Source organism: Panthera uncia, assembly GCF_023721935.1.
Source record: "Panthera uncia isolate 11264 chromosome A1 unlocalized genomic scaffold, Puncia_PCG_1.0 HiC_scaffold_17, whole genome shotgun sequence".
Taxonomy (NCBI): domain Eukaryota; kingdom Metazoa; phylum Chordata; class Mammalia; order Carnivora; family Felidae; genus Panthera; species Panthera uncia.
Genome location: NW_026057577.1, coordinates 144,036,067 through 144,055,188, shown reverse-complemented (window position 1 = coordinate 144,055,188; position 19,122 = coordinate 144,036,067). Strand labels below are relative to the sequence as shown.

General features: G+C 46.7%; 1 protein-coding gene across 1 annotated transcript in view; it reads right to left on the bottom strand.

Annotated features, from left to right (window-relative positions):
• Nucleotides 1-467: 467 nt before the first annotated feature.
• The window catches only part of CTNND2 (catenin delta 2), a 938,499-nt gene continuing 919,844 nt past the window's right edge, over nucleotides 468-19,122 (bottom strand). The window contains exons 22-24 of the mRNA XM_049648272.1: nucleotides 15,239-15,370; nucleotides 9,261-9,334; nucleotides 468-1,636 (exon numbers count right to left, since the gene is read on the bottom strand). Of these exons, the coding sequence (XP_049504229.1) occupies nucleotides 1,376-1,636; nucleotides 9,261-9,334; nucleotides 15,239-15,370 (467 nt within the window). The 3' untranslated portion in view covers nucleotides 468-1,375. The remainder of the gene's footprint in view (nucleotides 1,637-9,260; nucleotides 9,335-15,238; nucleotides 15,371-19,122) is intronic.

Here is a 19,122-nt window from a genome sequence, read left to right as displayed (position 1 = left end):
ACAGAAAGTTTGGGGGTAATAAGGCGAGCAGTTTACATTTCTTGATACTTCAAGTAATTGGCCCCAAAGTGAAATTATTGAGTTGGCCATGGTTTATTGTGTTCCCAGGGCATAAAACGTGGAAGGAAATGGACCTGTAGAAAGAGGTGGTGTCCAAGAATGTGTGAATGTGTGAAAATCCTATAACTTCACTTCAACTGGCCTAATATCCTGAGTCACTAGATGGTCAGAAGAATAGATGGAGTACGAGAAGAACAAAGTGATGTACATTTATACCGAAAACCAGAAACAAAGCTTGTACAAGATGAACAGCGAATGAAGTAGCTTCTATCAAAATAAAATCTCACACAGGTCATTTTTATACATACGTGGACATACACACACCCACACACGCACAGACACACAGGCAAGAATGTGTATTTTGTAAGATAGGGTCCTTGGAAATAGACATTCTTAGCAAATATGGATGACAGATCAATTGTAATTTATTTTCTTTTAACACTGTATCATCATAAAGAAAACTGGTATAAATGAAAAAATCTATTTCAAATATCTACATCTAAAATTTTAGGCAGTGAAAAAGCACTTTGTTGACAAGGAGTGTGGAATGATGTATGTTAATTGTCAGAAACTGCTGAATGCCTTGCTTACTTGCCACAAACAAATTCACATATCAGAACGAACAATACTGCTAAATATTCCTTTTTTTCCCATTTTTTTTTTTGTTAAAACATACTGGGAGAAAGAAAAGAAAAGAAAAACTGGAAATCCATACATCTTTCAAAAGTTTGAAATTGAAGCAATATTTAGAACCATAGATGAGGAAACACGGCATGGTGTAATATACACAATGCGCTTCTCTTCTTTAATCTGTAATGTACATCAAATACTTTACAACAATGCATTAACAAAAGGCAAGAAACATCTTGCTGTACAGAGGAACCCCAATGCAACTTGAAGCCTAGAATCACAATGAAGAGAGTAAACAAAGCGTGAGAAGCCGTCCCTCTAAAGTGTGTGAACTACACTGTCCCTTGTGCTTAACTGCAACCTTCACGCCCCACCACCCCGACCGTCTCCTCTGCTGCCTTCAGCCACGTTCAATATAAAGCACTTTTTATACTCTACAGCTCAAACTAGAAAGGTGTTGCACGATGTCATATTTAGGATCGTTTTAGCTTCCTATTGACTTCCGAGTTAACTTTCGATTCATTTAGCTTTCTAAAATAGCTCTTAATATTTCCTTACTGGTTATCACAGCCTTCCTACGGAACAGGCTTGAAAAAACTAAATTTGCAGGGGGAAAAAAAAAAGCAATGTCTTGTGGTATGCATGCACATGCACTGTTCCCGGAGCGCCTCGTGCCGCCCGCTCCTCACACCCAGGAGTCGGGGGAGGCCGGGTAGTGGCTAGTTTCATAGTTCAGTTCACTGTAGGGACGGGCAGCTGAGTAGAAGTCGACATAGTTGCCGGTGGACTTGAGTCCCAGGTGCATGGTGTACTCACTGGCGGGAGGGCGATGGTGGACCTGGTCCTCGAAGAAGGACTCGTCGTAGTTTCTCGTGGAATTCTGAAACGGCTGGTAGGTCTCGTAGTCTTTCCTGCTGGGCTCCTGTGGGACTGGCTGTGCTGGAACCTGCACAGAAAAGAAGATCCACCTGGGCTGGTTCGCTTTCCCTTGATGCAACCCCCCCACGGCCAGGCGCTCAAGCCTTCCATGTTAAGGGCTGGGCCGTGCCCCCCACCCCCCCGATCGACCACCATGGCGCTTCTCCAGACACTGCCAACTTCTGATCGCCCTTCCTTTTATAAGCTGGTGCCTGGGTCCATGCACTAGCATTCTACATAATCTTTTTAAAAGATTATGATTGTAGTAAAACATACGTTAACATACAATTTGCCATCTTAACCACTTGTAAATGTATACTTCAGTGGCATTAAGTATATTCATGGCATTGTGCGGCCATCACCACTATCCATTTCCAGAGCGTTTTTTAAAAGTTTATTTATTTATTTTCAGAAACAGAAAGAATGCAGGGGGGCAGAGAGAGAGGGAGAGACAGGATCCTAAGCAGGCACCACACTGTCATCAAGGCTTGAACTCACGAACTGTGAGATCACAACTTGAGCCAAAATCAAGAGTCGGACACGTAACCGATTGAGCCAACCAGGTACCCCATTTCCAGAATTTTTTCATCATCTCAAACAGAAATTCTGGACCCGTTGAGCATAACTCACCATTTTCCTCCTTGCCCCAGCCCACGGCAGCCCATTCTACTTTCTGTCTCTCTGAATTTCACTATTCTAGACGCCTCATGTAAGTCTGATCGTATTATATTTGTCCTTTTCTGTCTGGCTTCTTTCACCTAGCGTAATGTCCTCAAAGGCCATCCATATCGTAGCATGGGACAGGATTTCCTTTTTAAGGATGAACAATATGCTATTGTATGCGTATTTTTTTTGTTTATCCATTCATCTGTTGATGGCCACTTGGGTTGTTTGCTCCTTTTGGCTATTGTGAATAATGCTATAATGAATGTGGGCGCACCAGTACCTGTTTGAGTCCCTGCTTTCAATGTTCGGGGTATGGACCTAGAAGTGGCATTGCTGGATCTTTTGATAATTTGAGGTGTAACTCTTCAAGGAATTGCCAAACTGCCACAACAGCTGAACATTTTAGTAGATGACCTTTTAAATTAAAGACGCATAGACTAGACGCTATAGAACACAACTAGTTGATCTTCCTCTCTTGTGCATTTTTTTTTTCCATTACACCTAGGTTGTTGCAATCCCAGAGAAAGAGACGGTGAAGATGTATGAGGTCTAATGGTCACTTGGGTATCTTTCCACCCGGGCAGTGGGCTGTGATCAATACCTCTCTGGAGGACGGAGGCTTCCCACTGGTAGGGTCATTCCATCACACCTGCCTAAGTGATCAGAAGGTTGCACAAGTGATCAGAAGGTTGCACAGACAAGCATGTACTGACAACAGGAAATCCACTCCAAATATAACATATTCAGGAGGATGAAAACGTTCCCCAACTTGGTTTCCATAAGAATTTATTGAACTCGAGAATGATGTGGGGTTATGAAGCTTTTAGTTGAGGAGGAGGGGTTTCAGTACTGTCTCGTATCCCTTCAGCCCACCTCCGTGCTCTTTGCCCTCTTGTCCTTTGCAAGTTACTGTCTGATGTAGGAGGCTTTGAAAATTTAGAGGGGTCACATGAGCCTCTGAGATATGTAAAGTCAAGAACTAGTTCCACCTGTTTAGTTTTAAGGACAGTAAGACCAAGACTGTTCATGGGCTGGTAATTAACACCTGTATGTGGAGGTCCGGCTCTCCTCTTCCCTTCTGACTGCCTCTGGGGTCCCCTTTCTAGTACTATGCACCCGAAATGAGCGGAACCTCCCCGCAGCTAGGGCACACAGTCACCTGTGAAGCTCTGCTCATGTGCAGTCACTGGGAAGAAGGTCTGGTGTGAATGATAGAACACTTCTAAAGAAACACAGTATGATCACCTCCAAGCAGATTCAGTAATTCCCTATTAATTTAACTAAAGCTCAGAATGGAAACATCCTATAGAAATTGGTCCTAGTTAATAATGACTTGTAATTAGCACGTTGTGTGTAAACGAATGCTTCTAATGACCTGCACATAATTCTTCTCTCAAGTAAGTGAACCTCCCTCTTTTACATATAATTGATTTACACTAGTAATTGACCTGTTCTTCATCATAGCTGCCATCCACTATGTCCCACACTTCTCGTTAGTGGTGCTGATGAGTGAGGTTTTGGGCTACCTGCGAAACATGTTAGCCTAAGAGCCTGGCCATGAGAGGGATGTTTGGAATTAATCATCTGTAATTAAACAAGGCCAGGTCTACCAAATTACGTGGCTAGGCTGAGGCGCTCTTTGCTATCCTTTGAAGAGCTGTGTGCTAGGCTGAACTTCTGTGCTCCAGCACTGTGCTGCTACTAAGCATCGAGCATATGAAGGGTAGGAGCTGGAAGATCTAGAAAAATCACACGGGGAGGGGGCTAGAGTTTACTGTGCTTTTATGTCAGTGGGCGCTATGCCCAACATTTAACAAATTCCTCTTTGTTTAACCTTTAATAACAGAAACGTGTATATATGTATGTATATGTCTCTATCTATCTCATCATGTATCTCTCCTTCCCTATTGGGATCAATCCATCCATCCATCCAATTCCCACTTTATAGATGAAGATACTGAAGCTCAGAGAAATTAAGAAACTCCTCCAAGATGTCATGGCTAGTGGTGGTGTGAGATTAGAATGTGAATCCATGTCTGGCTGAGTCAGAAGTCCACATTCTCTCCACCACACAAACACAATTTTGGTTGAGCCAAACCGGTCAAGCTTGAGGGCCAGCCTCACTGTGTTGACCCAAGGCTCTATAATAAGAAGGGAGGCTAGTGGACAAAAGTAACCTTGGAAGAGGTCTCACTTCTTTGTGTCAGTCTTATCGGCCAGAGATGGGGAGATCTGCAGGGGAAATCACCCACAGGCTTATGGCTCTCCACAGTGGCTGCTTCTTTCAGGCTTTTGCACAACCCGTTTCAAACTTCTTACTGTTGCCATGTTCTCTCTGGTTGGTGGACGTTTTTAGGTCGGGCACGTTTATCTTAGTCTCTTACCTTGAGGACTTGCCCTCTTTAATTCATCTGTATTGGTCATAAAGTCTCCCGTCAACCCCTTTTAAGAGTTAGTTCTGTGGTTCTGAGAGTGTGTGTAAATGAACTATCCAGGATGGGTGACAGGTGGCACTGCTGTGTTTGGAGGGATTAAAGTTGCTCATCGGCCTGGTCGTGCAGATGTTGACTGTGGATGCACATTCACAGTGGAGGAATGTTGGCTCTATTTTATAACTTACTCTAAGGGATAATCTGACAGAGCTCAAAATTGGACGTATTTTGAGCTCCCAAATATAAGCCTTCCCCATAGAGGAACTAAAAATAAATGCATTTTTTTTTTTTTACATTGTACTGTTTGCATAAAGCAGACTTCTATGAAGGAAGTAGAATGATGTTCATATACAATAGTGGCATATTCTGAACTTGAGTGTCTGTTGTGGCTCAGTGAGACCGTGGCACAACCAAGGAGCCTGAGGGTGTCTGCTTTTGCCTTAAGGCAGCGTCCTTTCTGGGAAGGGGAGGTGCAACCAGCTGGCTCACATGGGGAGACTGGGCTCTGTCCTGTGGCTCCTGCTCCCATAAAGGCACCTTTGTTGAACCTTTTCCTCAATAGGAGAATGTTGAGTTTAAATTATGAAGGATAGTGCCAGTTCTCTACCCCCCAGTTCTGTTAGCATAGTGAGGAAAACTTAGCTGATTCCTCACGGAGTTTGCCTACAACCTGTATTTCTTTCTAACACAAGGGAAATAGCTGTCCATTACAGATCTTCAAACTTGACCACATGGCGAAAGCTGAAGACTCAGGGTGATAATATACAATGAAAGAGGTCATGTGATAAGGATTCACGGTTCTCAAAGTCTGGTTCAACTGCATCAACATCACTTGGAAGCTTGTTAGAGATGCAGATTACCCACCAAGTCAGAAACTATGGGGTTGTGGGGGGCCACTGATGTGTATTTAGTAAGTTGTTCAGGGGATTCTGGCTCATGCTCAAATTTGAGAACCACTGGTAGAGAGGAGACCAGATGGGACAAGAAGGCAGATGAACCAGGTTGGAGTCTTTTCCTTTTCTGAGCTGGGTGACCAAAAGCAAACCTTTATTCTCCTTGAATCTCTGAGGACAATTTCACCTGCTCTTCCCACCTGGCAGTGAAACTGAGGACACCAACCAGGACCTCAAGATGCTGTTTTGATGTCAATGGTAATCATTTTAATGGTGGTCATCAAAACACTAAACCCCTTTGTCTCTAGTTTAGGAACAAAAACTTCTGTTGCTAGCTAGATATATGCAGTTGAATGTGATATTTTTCTTTTTTTCTTTTTTTTCTTAAACGTTTTTATTTATTTTTGAGACAGAGAGAGATAGAGCATGAATGGGGGAGGGTCACAGAGAGAGGGAGGCACAGAATCTGAAACAGGCTCCAGGCTCTGAGCTGTCAGCACAGAGCCCGACGCGGGGCTCGAACTCACGGACTGCGAGATCATGACCTGAGCCGAAGTCGGACGCTTAACCGACCAAGCCACCCAGGCGCCCCTGTTTTTCTTTATCAGTATGTGATAGACTAGTAGAAGCTCAATAACAATTTGGGGGAGTTTAAGTAGTTAATTCTTAAAATGATGTCTGCAACCAGTTGATTGGAGATATAAAAACCAAGGACCACAGATGTTATTTCAGACTAATGGCTATTTCTTCTAGGAGTCGTAAGGCTTGGAACTCAGTGAAAATGAGACTGGAATTCCAGGTGGTCTCATGGAGAGAGCCACAGCTGAGCAGCTGCCTGGCTCCCTTTCCACTGAGTCATGGAAAGCCTGGCTTATGGCCATTGCCCTGGACCCTGCCTCGCCTGCCCATGCGTTTGGAGCTGGGGCCACATTCCCAGCTCTCATTGTCATTGACTCCTCTTGGAGACCTACCTCAAACCAGTTTCCCTCAGTGAATTGCTTCTTCTTGGAGATGAGTCACTGTCCAGCCTCTGTGAAGTTCATGAGGCCCGGTGGGCGACTGAGACACCCAGGAGACTAGAGCGCTCAGCAGAGGACAAGCGTCAGCACTGAAATGGAACGGACTCTGCCATATTCCTCCTGGTTAAATTGTTCAAGCTGGTCTTTTATTAGCTGTGAGGTTGTGAGGTCACTCTCAACTCAGGAAAATTCCAAAAATGAAAGCATTCCACCCATCCGGGATGACTAGCCATGTCCACGTGGCCAGAAAATCCAAATTATGGAGGCTCGGTACAAGGTTGTCTCTAGAACTACTCAGCTGGAAAAGAACCAAGTCCCCTCTTCTTTTGAATGGGTAGGGTGGTCATACCTCAAAACAGAGCCCAAGTTTATTCCAGTAACACTGGAGTTTCCTGGAGTGTCATAATGATTTACCTTGGAAATTTTGGGGGGAAAAAACAATTCTTTTTGGTGGACATTTTTAATTGCTGCTTGATCTTAGAATGGGGTTAAGAGTCTCATCATCTACTTTCCTTTGCTGGACGTTCTCAGGGACTAATGACGGCACTGAGCTGATGACACCAGGTGAAACTGTGGGACTCAGCTCAACCAGTGGCCTGTCTACAGCATCTCCCCTGTGTTGCCAAATGGTGCAGAGCTTGCACTCCATCCCGGCTGGGTTTCCCAGCATTCGCCGGGGGGCACCGTGGCCTTGACAATTCGCGCTGAGGCTGAGTATGTTCTGGGGCATGCTGGGAAAAAGGTTACATTATGTCACGCCCTCCCTCCAGGCAGTGATGCCATCCTAGCACATTAATTCCAGTTGGCTTCATTGTTCAGAATAGGCTCTGGAGAAAAGAATTGCCCATAGAGCCACTGTGGACTTTCCTGCATATCTAGGTTGCAAGCAGCGCTAGGAAACTTCTGCAGCCACATTGTAAGATGCCAAGGACCTCTGGGCCACACCGGGACATTTCTTCGCTGCCAGCGCCAGTGGAATCCCATGGAAAGAAATACTGGTGTAGAATACGTTCCATTCTTGTGATGAGCTTCTCCTAACCTGAGGAAACTAAAGACAATTCCTATACTCTTGGATGCAAAGTCAGGGTCCTATCACATCCTGACAAGTATCATTAAGAGCTACAGCCAATTCTCTCACTGTACCTGATATTTGCGAAAATATAAAAGTTGTTTTCCGTGACTGAAGTTGGCATTTCCAATACATTTTGCTTCCATTTTCCTTTGTGTTCCCGTAGGCACGTTGACACGCGGACGGCTGGTGGCCACCCCCGGTGCTCTCTTGTCTAGTGCTCATGCACCTATTTATTTATTCATTGACCTCTTTGCTTTTAGCAAAGACCGGAGCTGAGGGAGGCCAAATAGATGTTACCAACGTGTCAGGCAGGCTGTGGGGCCTGGGCATTCACCGGGGGTTTGTGAACCACACCAGCTGTCTTCCAGAACGGCTCCGCACGGACTGGAACATCGAGGGCAAAGGGATAACTCCTCTACCCACGACCATTTCTCCTGCTGATGGGTGATTAGAGGAAAAGGTAATTTAAGGTCGAGGAGATACTTTTCGTGTCCTCCTCCTTCTTTTGGAAACGGCCCTGCACAACATATTCTATCTGCTAGAAGGGAGTCCCTTTCCTTTTCAAAGATGCTGCCCCACAGGGTGTTGAGAAATGCTTTAACACCGCACATCTAACTTCCATGTCATCTGGTTATTGCGATCAAACAAACAGCTTTCAGATTTATCTTTCAGCCCAGCTTCCCTGACCTGTGGCAGGAATCCCGAGCGTCAGCAGAAGCCAGCTCTGGCAGTGGTTATCGGTGGCCAACGGCGATGAGGAACAGCCGTCTTTCTGTCATGACCACTCCAGGGGCCAAATGTATGAAGCTGTCAGTCAATGGAGGGGCGAAGGCTGTGCCTCCTGCTTTGATAGCTCCCACAGAAGCACAGGGAACACGAGCCTTCAGTGAATATTTGCCAAATAAGACAAACACTCACAAACTTAAGAGCGCTTCTGGACGGAGCTACGGCCAGCATTCCGCAAACTTGGACATGCACACGCATCACCTAAACGCCTTGAAAAAAGGCAGCTCTGATGCATTTGTTGCACTGGATGGTTAGGGGCAGGGGTCAGACAAGAATCTCTTCTGCGTTTCTGACAAGCTCCCGGGCCGTGCTGAGGCTGCTGGTTCCCCAACTAGACCGAATAGCGGGGCATTCCTCGATGCATGTTATTTCATTGTATATTATTGCACTTGTTGTCTTTATTTTATTGGAAACCATCATGTATAACGAGCTGTATGTGAGAACTGGCTGGGTTACAGGAGCCACCTAATCCCTGTCTAGTAATTACACACTGTGTCCACTTGTGTATTTGAGCCTTTTGGTTGTGGGTCATAGCCGAGAACTTGCTTTCTACCCCGAGCAGGTGGCTGTAGTGAAATCAAAGTTTGTTTTCAAATTTGAGGCTGTTCTGGTGACCGTGGTCACCCCACGTATGGTATGTGAAATGTGAGTGGAGGAAAAGGCGATTTTCTTTTTTCGGTCCTTTATGTCTGTTACGCAGAAGCTAATTTATCATTTTACAATTCCAGGCTCTTTCACATAAGTCGAAGGGGAAAATGAATACAAATGCGGGCATCTCCTTTACCTGGTTATGTTTGATGTCTTCGGTGGGCGCACCATATGAATTCCTATACAAAGTTGAAATTCCAGTGTTTTGAGCTGAAAGCGAGAAGGAAACAAAAAGTATTAGCAAAGAGAGCAAGATTTCAAGTGAGGAATGATGGTTATCAAGGTGAGTTCTTGCCCTGACAAAGCTTGGTTTCTCTGGGACCATCCCAAGGTCCATTGCCAAGGGGAAGAATTCGTTGGCCCTGGACTCTTCATTTTACATGCAGATATTAAGAAAGATGAACAGGGATTCTATACAATCCCCCACAGCATGTGGGTTTCTTGCAATAACATTCAGACTGTCCACAGGGTCAGGGCAGGGGCAGCAAACAGACGGCTATCTTGCCAGGGTGACTGCCTTCTTCTCTGGTGAGAACTGGTGGGTAATAAAGGTTTGTCTCCCACATCGAAGCATGCAGGAATCTGCAAGAGCAGCTTAGGTTTGAGCTGGAGAACGACGGGAATGCAGTTTCTAACTTGGGCTCACAGAGTGCTTCACCATCATGTAGACAGTTCGTGTCTCAAAGGCCCCAAGGATGGGCAGGAAGCATCATCTGCCTCTGCCCTGTGCTTCTGGAAGGCTGCAGCTTTGGGACCCAATAGACACAGGGCCAGGAGCCCCTCCCCCTGTCTTGTGAGCGGCCTGTGGTCTAGCCGAAAGGAAGGAAGGTCTCCTCCGGTGGCCAGCAGCTTCCAAAGACACGGGCAGGGTTTGCCCACCTCCTCACTTAGAACCCTCCTAGAACCCTTGGGGCTCATGCCTCAGGCCCAGAGGAAGGCCCCAGGGCACCACTCCCCTCATAGCCCTTAAAAGGTCATGATTTAAGAGAGCTCTGGAAAAAATTATCAAGCGTCACTGGGGTATACTCTAGAAATAAAGATGTGCTCGCTTCGGCAGCACCTATACTAAAATACTCTAGAAATAAAGAAAAGCGTTTCTTTAGTTTCCTGTGTCCGTGGAATAATAAAATAGGATATGACACACCATAGCTGTTCTCTCACAGACACAGTTAACTCGAGACACAAGGCCAGTCATACCTATCACCCCACCCATGACTCTTACTAAAAGCACAAAATAGCTGTGCAGTAAAAGTCCTCTCAGGAAATTCAGCTTAGGAAGTGAGAGCTGAGAGCCCGTTCTAGATTTTAAAGACCACCCTGGCATATTCTCTGGCTGGGCGTACGACGCTCCTCTCTCTGGACTGTTGCCTAGACCCTTGCTGTCGAATCTTCCTTGACAACCAGCTTCCGCCCTTCCCAACGCTGCTCCTCCATCCTTCCTGTTCCCCAAAGCAGCGCCACCTTGCTTGGCACACTGGATCATGTCACTGCAAGGCTTTGCCAAGGTGATTGTGGCAAAAGCTGCACGATCGGGGCCCTGTCCGATTTTCCACAGTGTCTCCCTCCATTCTTCTCTCGTCAAGGAAGCCCAAGCTATGCTGGCCCTCTTTCCTCGGTCGAGCGCGCAGAGTTTGTTTGTTTAGCTTCCGGGATGGTGTGCTGGCTGATCCCTCTCCCTGGAACTCACTCCCCCTCCATTCCCCCCCACTCCGCCCTCTGGACTGCCTCCCCTTGGCGGTGGTGGTGGTGGGGAGTTTAGTTTAGTCTCCCATCTCAACCCTGTGAAACAACTCTGCCCCCCTCCCCGGCACCCTGTGGCTTCTGAACCTGTTAATTTTCTTCATCACACTCAACACCATGTGGTCCTAGCTTGTGGGTGAGCTTGCTCTGGTGTCTTCCTTGTGTATCACCTCCCTTCACTGCTCCATGAGGCCAGAAATCAGTATCCCCACGTCTGGGACAGTGCTTGAACTCAGCGGATGCTCCTGGAGCGAGCATTATTTGCGGAGTGAACGAATGAATGAGTAACCCTGAGAAAAGAGGCCCTCAGAGCTATGGTTTGCTGATGGAAAATGTCACATCAAGGTGAAGTTTTGTTTTTCTGGGACTCAGAACAAAATGCATTTTTTAATTAGTGGGGGGGGGGATCATGCACTCGTACTTGACTTGCTCCCCCTTCCTGTCATGGTTGTGGCTTCTGGGCTAAAGATGTTCCTACTGGAAGTTCTTTCCTCCTGCTCTTTGGTCCACTTCACCTGTTTATAGGAGGCTGTGTAGCTGAGATTGAACTTGAAGCTTCTGCAGACACATGAAGCAGATGTCTTCATGGATGCTCTGCCCTTGTATGTCTGACCCAAGAGCACACTCATGAGGAAATGCCTTTCTTCTTCTGTATGGGCCCCGATTTCCAACCGAATCAACATATTGAAGATTAGAATGGCTTTAAAAGGGCGTAAGAGAGACACTGACAAAAACGGGCTGGACCGTTTGATGTAAAGGCATTTGGGAAGCTCAGATGGGAGGGCAAAATCCCCTGGGTGAATTTTAAAGTCAGGCCATGCAGCTGCTGGGATCACACAGCCCTCCTCTAATGCATGCTTCTGAACACGTAACGTTCCTAGGGAATCATGACCTCAAGAAATAGCTATAACCGTTCTGCATGCCTGAATGAAGAGAGGACATTGGCTTTCTGCAGGCTCCTCGGTGGCAAAAGAACACTAAGGGAGGAGACATTTCAAAAGACTCCATCTCAGCTCGATAATGAATCCAGAAGAGGTGGGTGGGGGGAGGCTGGCACAAAAACCTCGAAGGATCTTCATTTCTAAGGGCTCAGCAGAGGAGATTTTGAACCCAGGCAAGGGCCTGCTTCACTTTAAGCTGTCCCATGCTGCATTTTGAGCGTGAAACTTCCCATGGTTTTCCCAAGGTGGAGGGAGTGTTCTCTTTGGGGGAAACGGTAGGACATGCTCTGATGTCTTAGAAACAAGGGAGATGGCAGTTTTTCAGATATTTTTCAAGGTACTATACTGTAAGTGTCCCCTGGATATTTGTGAATAAGAAAAGGTATTGCTCTTGATGTGGCGGTCACAAGAGGTGTGACCTGCAGGTGAACACTGAAATGATGGGCACAAGCAAAAGTGCTGTAGAGCAGGGGCTGGCCATTCGTCCTCTCCATTCCTATATGAAACCTTGGCTCCCACCTGGCCTGGCCGGGGACTCACTCCTGCCACTGTGGAAGGTGGTAAGTAAATGCCTCCTCCTTCTGCCACCTCCTCCGTCACCACCTTCACCATCACCTCTTCCACCTCCTCCATCACCATCACCATCTCTGCCATCGCCATCTCCTGTGTCGTCACCGTCACTGCCTCTGTCATCACCCCCTCCATCTCCAACGTCACCGCCTCCACCATCACCTCCTCTACCCTCACCATCTCCTTTGTCACTACCATCACTGCCTCTATCATCACCCCCTCCACCATCACCATCATTGCACCCTCCATCACCGCCTTTTCCATCCTTCCATCATCACCTCCTCCATCACCACCTCCTCCAGCTCCACCATTATCACCTCCACCATCACCTCCTCCGCCTCCACCTGCTGATTACCATCTCCTGTGTTACCACCATCACCGCCTCTACCATCAACACCTCCATCCCACCATCACCACCGTCACTGCCTCCTCCATCACCGCCTCCACCGTCACCACCACATTTCCACTACCATCAACTTCACCTCTACCTCCTCTACCACCGTCATCACCTCCACCCCCATCATCACCTCCACTAGCAACTCCACCACCACTACCATCACTGTAGGTAACAGCAACTAACTTTTCCATAGAACTCGGCTTAAAGGCAACCATCCTGTATAAATGTATTGCTCAATAAAGACCTCTGCTCTTCTAGGCGTGCTAGATGAGTGATAGCGTATTTTTGAATTGTTTAAAGTACATTAGAGCAAAGATGGTTAAGCCTTTTAAACAGGTTTGAAAAATTACATATACCTCAATACTGGAATTACCAAGCTCCCTGCCATTTTCTAGGAAGATTAAACATCTGGAGACATGTTAGATTTTATTGTTTATTTTACTATGTGTGCAGGGCATGATTATGTACCATTGGAAATATTTCAACATAAAAACACCCACATTTAAAAGCTTTGTGAGGGGTGCCTGAGTGGCTCACTTGGTTGAGTGTCTGACTCTTGATTTCGGCTCAGGTCATGATCTCACAGGTCATGAGGTGGAGCCCTACATCGGGCTCTGAACTGACAGCACGGAGTCTGCTTGGGATTCTTGCTCTCTCCCTCTCCCTCTGCTCTTTCCCTGCTCATAAGCTCTCTCTTTCTCTCTCAAAATAAATACATGAACATTAAAAAAAAAAAGCCTTTTGAATAATTCTACTGGGCAAGAAAAAAAAAATTAAATAACAATACAGTTTCACAATTATTCTTGTAATTATAATCTCAATGGGTCATCTCAGACAGCCAGTGATGTGGCCACCTAGGGCAATAAGAACCACAAAACGAATGGGGCAGGTGGATTTGGTGTCACTACTCTGGAGTAATTGGTACAAATAAGACTCTCCGCTGAATGCGTTGGCTCTAGGGACTCGGCATGCAGATTCATAGCTTGCTTTGTGCATGCTCGGCTACAACTGGGCCAACATTTAAGGGGGGAAAGCAGCACGTAAGAGTAAGAAGGTACATCCTGCATAACGAGTTCAGGCATTAGGCTGAGACGTTCCCTGGTAGGGACTGTACGTGGAGGCAGAGCGCTGACCCGGGAGTTTGCATCGGGAGCATCTGTTTACTGTGCTTTTCTTTTTTGCAGTCATGCACGGTTACCATGGAAAACCCTGCCTCTGGGGTAAGTGCACTTACCATTAGAAAGATTTATCTTAGATGGCCTGGGTCTGGAAGACACCTTAATAAATCATCCAATTTGTCTCTTCTGCTTCCCTGCAGGTCTACACCTAAATAATATCTGAGAAACTCACACTTTGGAGATCCTCTTGATAAGTTCTCAATGTCTGTGCAGGATTCTTCCCTTTATACCCCAGTTTTGTGAATGGCCTCATCCGGCCATGTTCCTCACAGCCTGTTTTCAAGAGGGATCCATCTCTATGTCCACGTGGCAAAAAAAGGGTGTGGAATCCCTGTTAGAGGTCCCGATGGCTCTGGAAGCTCTGCTTTCCAGGCACAGCCTCCTCTACAGCAGAACCTCCAAGTCCTGTCTCTTGGAGGAGGGGAAAACCAGCACAGGGAGGAGTATGTGGAGAGCCTGGAGGGGATGAGGAATGGGAACAGTAACACTGCCCCAAGGAGAGTTGTTCAGAGCAGAAAGGGAGTTAAGGTCAAGGCTGGTCATGAGAAAGGCCAAGCAGCACATGCTGGATGGGTGGTGCTGGGCACCAATTTTTGCCTTGATGGGGTCCCAGCTGATGAGAAAGGAAAGGCAACGGGTATGATTGGGGTAGTGAGGGATAAAGAGCAGAAAAGATCAATGCCTCCGTATAGAAAGTGTGATGATTGGTTTTAATGAATCTTCTTAGGAGTTTGTCACGATAAGAGATTGGTTTCATGTCAAGAAGAGAAAATGCCTCCACAGGAGTTCTGAGGGTTTCATTGAAATCTCTTTCTTTACTGCCCCCACTCCCTTCCCCCTCTTTTCTCATCCACTTTCCCTTCCTTCTGTTGAGAAGAGCAAAGCTTGGCCATAGTGCACCCACCATCCTGGGTCCTCTCCACTCTGGATTATGTCAGTCAAGAAGAAAACCTATGGTGACTCCTCTCTCTCATTTGAGGGAATGTTACGAGATGAGCAGATGAGAAGGAAAGGGGTAGGTGAAGAATGAGAATACAATGTCCACAGAGAACATTTTCTCTTAGTTATTTTCAGGTATAAGTTATTTTCAGGTATAAGAGGCTCAGTTATATTCCTCTGGCTTAATCTCGTCCCCACTTCCTGAGAATCCCTGCTGTCAAGCTCTCAAGTGACCCTCTAGCTGCTAAGTCCTGCTGAGCTGTCAAGCATGGTTTGAAGTCTCCCGGCCTGGCCCCGTCCCGGATCAAGCCACCGGCTCTGAGGAGAATACGCAAGAAGCCGAGCTCACCTGTCATGGTGTCTTTCCTGGAAGTGTGTTCTCCTTTAGTCCCGTGGTAAGTGGCATTGCTCCCAGTGGATTCATAGTCTGTTTTCCTTTCCTTGAGGCTGATCATTTCCCGAGGTGAAGCTGGGGCACTTGCTACATAAAGAAATCAAAAGGAAGACCTTGTGGGTCTCATTCTGCAGCCCGGATAGCTTTTCACACCAACAGCTAAGGTCCTGAAGACACGTGACTCAACCTGAAGCAATATGTGTGCGTGGACCTGCTGATTTGTGTTCTTTTGGCTCTTGTCTCACCCCTTCCCCTTGTCCTTGTCATTCGGTGCTTTATAGTTATGGGAGCATGCAGCTTGGGGGCAGGAAATTAAAGACGATCTCCTGAGGCCATCTTTCTTAAAAGACATCCTGATGGGGACATGACCCACCCAAGGTGCACAGGACAGTTTTCAGAATGAGATCAGGCTTGTTTTCTCTGTCTCCTCTTTTCTCTTTTCCTTCCCTACCCCTCCCTCCCTCTCTCCTTCCCTTCCCCTCTTCCTTCTTTTCTTCCTTTCTTCCTTTTTAAAAATCAGGTGTTTCAGAGGCGCTGGTACTGATGTTGAAGAATCTCTGATTAAAATAAATGTGGTTTTACTTAAACGCCGCGTGACTCAGAGACTGCCCTAAAGGAAGCCAGAGGAAGCAGCTAGGATGTTCTGTGCGGCTGGCGTGACCCAACTTGCACAGATCAGCCTGTGGAGGGGGCTGGGGCAGGGGTGCGCAAAGACATCCTCGATGAATGCCCCGAGCAATCTCCTACCTACGCCTTGCACCCCGGACCCAGGGAGTGAGCCCTGTCATCTCTTCGTGTCTCCATATCTAAAACAATGGGTTGTAATTAGAGGATCCCCCTGGGAAGTCCTCGAGTTTTTAAAGTGCCCTCAGAATAGAGGAGAGACCAACCTTGGAGGTAGGGAAGCAAACAGAAAGAGGTTTAGATTTCTTAGAAGATAGAATGGATCGGTCGGCAGCAGGTGAACAGCCCTACCGGTGCCGAGATGGGTCGGAAGGAGTGCAGGTCTGAGTGTGTGGGTGGCAGTGAGGCAGCCGCGGTCTGCGCTCCTCAGTGACACCGCTTGGCGTCTAGAGCTTAGACAATTGCCCCTATCTCAGTAGAGCTCGGGTGTGGTACTCTTCTGTCCCAGATCTGTCCCCAGCCTCCATGCCCGAGGACAGTGCTTCTTAAACTTGTTTCACCTTAAGACTCATCTAGAATCCAGGGATTCCAGGACCCCACCCCAGACCTTCTGAATATGAATTTTCAGGGGGTGGGTCTAGGAGTCCATACTTAACGAGCATACCTGGTAATCATTAAGGCTAGGGGAACTCTGGGGAACTCTTGATTTTTTTGGATAAAGCCCTCTTTGCCAGTAGTATCCAAGCCCCTTCCAGTCAATCCTCAGTATATCTTTCAGCTTATCATTCACACCCTCTGCAGGATCCCTCAGCTCCAGCCCACCGGGCCTGCCTGTTCCCTCAATGTCCTTTTCTTTTCTGTGTCTGAGCCGCTTGGTGCATTTCATCAAGCTTAGTATCTCCTATGGGCAAATCCCTATGCTAGACACTGGGAACAGAAACATGAATCATGTCACTTTCTGAACTCGAGGAGGTCAGGAAACAGACATGCAAATACACCGGTGTCAGAGGCAGAGTGCTTAGCAGACATCACAGCCAAAGGCTGAGGAGAGAAACAGACGGGGCCTTTGCCCCCATCCTTTCCCGAGAGGCACCCTGCCTGCTTCTCAAACCTATCCAAACAAAATCGAGGCTCCCTGCTCAGCTCTCAAAACCCCGAGAGGTTCTCAATCCTGGCTTCCCATTAGAACTAAATCTTTGGAATACTTTCAAAAATACTGATACCTGAGGAGCGCCTGGGTGGCTGGCTCGGTTGGTTACGCACCTGACTCTTGATTTCGGCTCAGGTCGTGATCTCAGGGTCCGTGAGACCGAGCCCTACACTGGGCTCTGCGCTGACGGTGTGGAGCCTGCTTGGGATTCTCTCTCTCCCTCTGGCTCTGCCTCTTCCCCGCTCGTGTTCTCATTCTCTCTCTCTCTCTCAAAATAAATAAACTATAAAAATATAGTGACACTTGAACCCCACCCAGAACCTGTTGGATCGGAATCTCTGGATCTCTGGGTGTTAAGTCTATTGGGGAGACAGGGAAGAAAATGGTGTTTGCTCTACATAACGTGGCTGGGCTGTGTGTATCCAGTTCCCGGGTGTTCTCAGAACATCGGCCACTGTGTCTCCCTCACCTCCTCCACCTCTGCCCCTCTCTTATCTTCAGTTCTCTGTTGTCCTCTCCTGGGAAAGTCCTTTCCCTGCCCTTGCTTCTTCGTTTCTAGGTCTTCCTGCATAAAGGCTAGCCTTTTATGAGTCACTGCCAGGAAACCACGAAGGGACAATATTTTGGAGCCTCTTGACCAAAGTTCTCAATATTAGCACCTAATAGTGTGCAGATGGTGGGTTTATTAAGCTACGTCAAGTGTGTAATTATCTCTCAAGACCTCACACACTAGTCTGAGTCGCTAGGAAACTAAGATCATACTCCTGGAAAAATCCAATCACGCCAACAAGTGTTTGCTAGATGTCTTCAACGTGCCTCACGAGGAAATACCGGGTGGCGGCCTAGCTGAATGGCTGGGATAGCGTCTTGATAAGCCACCGCTTCTCCTTCCAGGCATCTTCCAATCCATTATGCCATTTCGCATCTTCCTAACAATGAGGGGCTCTTCACAGTTAGGGCTTTAGAAAGAACCCATCCTCGTGCTTCTCAGACTCACTGGTCTTTATCTTTCTAAGACATATGGAGGTAAGGGGTGCCTGGGTGGCTCAGTCGGTTGAGCATCTGACTTAGGCTCAGGTCTTGATCTCAGGGCTCATGGGTTCGAGCTCCGTGTCGGGCTTTCTGCTGTCAGCGCAGAGCCCACTTTGGATCCTCTGTCCCCCTCTCTTTCTACCCGTCCCCCACTCTCTCTCTCTCTCAAAAAATAAACAAAACATAAAAACAAGGACGTATGGAGGTAGGACATGTAAAAGGCCACCCCTGTGCTTCTGAGGCAGGTGGAGGTTTCTCCAGTTACATGGAGGTTTCTGATTCTCATCTAGTGGGGGACTAAACGTTAGCAGCAGTAACATCACACTAAAAATAGAAGCTTTCATGGGGCTGGGAGAGAGTGATTTATTGCAGTCAAATATTCCCCATTCATGTCTGATTTTCTTCATCATTTTGACAGTAAAGTGCGGTGTAAAGTTTTATGGCAAGTGATCTCAAGGGCAGAGGAGTGCCCTTCTACCATGCCATCCGAGATGCAGGTCTCATAGCTCCTCACCAGGGCCAGGGCAGCAAAGAGCAAGGAGACACTCTTAAATAAAAGCCTATATAGCTGTGTGTGTGTGTGCACGTGCACGCACACATATAGATATGATTATTTATCCATGCTTCCTTCTTACAACAAAACCCAAAACGCAGAAATAAAAAATTCAAACTTACGCTGTGAATAAAAACAATAAACACCATGTCACTTATATAGTAAATGATGTGCTCATATTTTGCCTTTAATTTTTTCCTTAATCTTGGGCAGTATATAATGTGATTGTAAAAGGGTATAAAGTGTCTTTATAAGTAAATAAGAACAGTTAGTTCAAAATGTAAGCAATGTGAAATGCTCCCAATGTGAAATGTCACAGAAATGTGACAAAACCAGAAAGAAAATTAAACTGAGTGACTTAAAAGTTACGGTTTCGCTTCGTAACAAGACTTTATCATTCATCAGCTGGTTTAAAGGTAATAACAACAGGCTAATCAGACACGGGGTGGTAATGAGACCCTCAATGGGATATTCAAATGT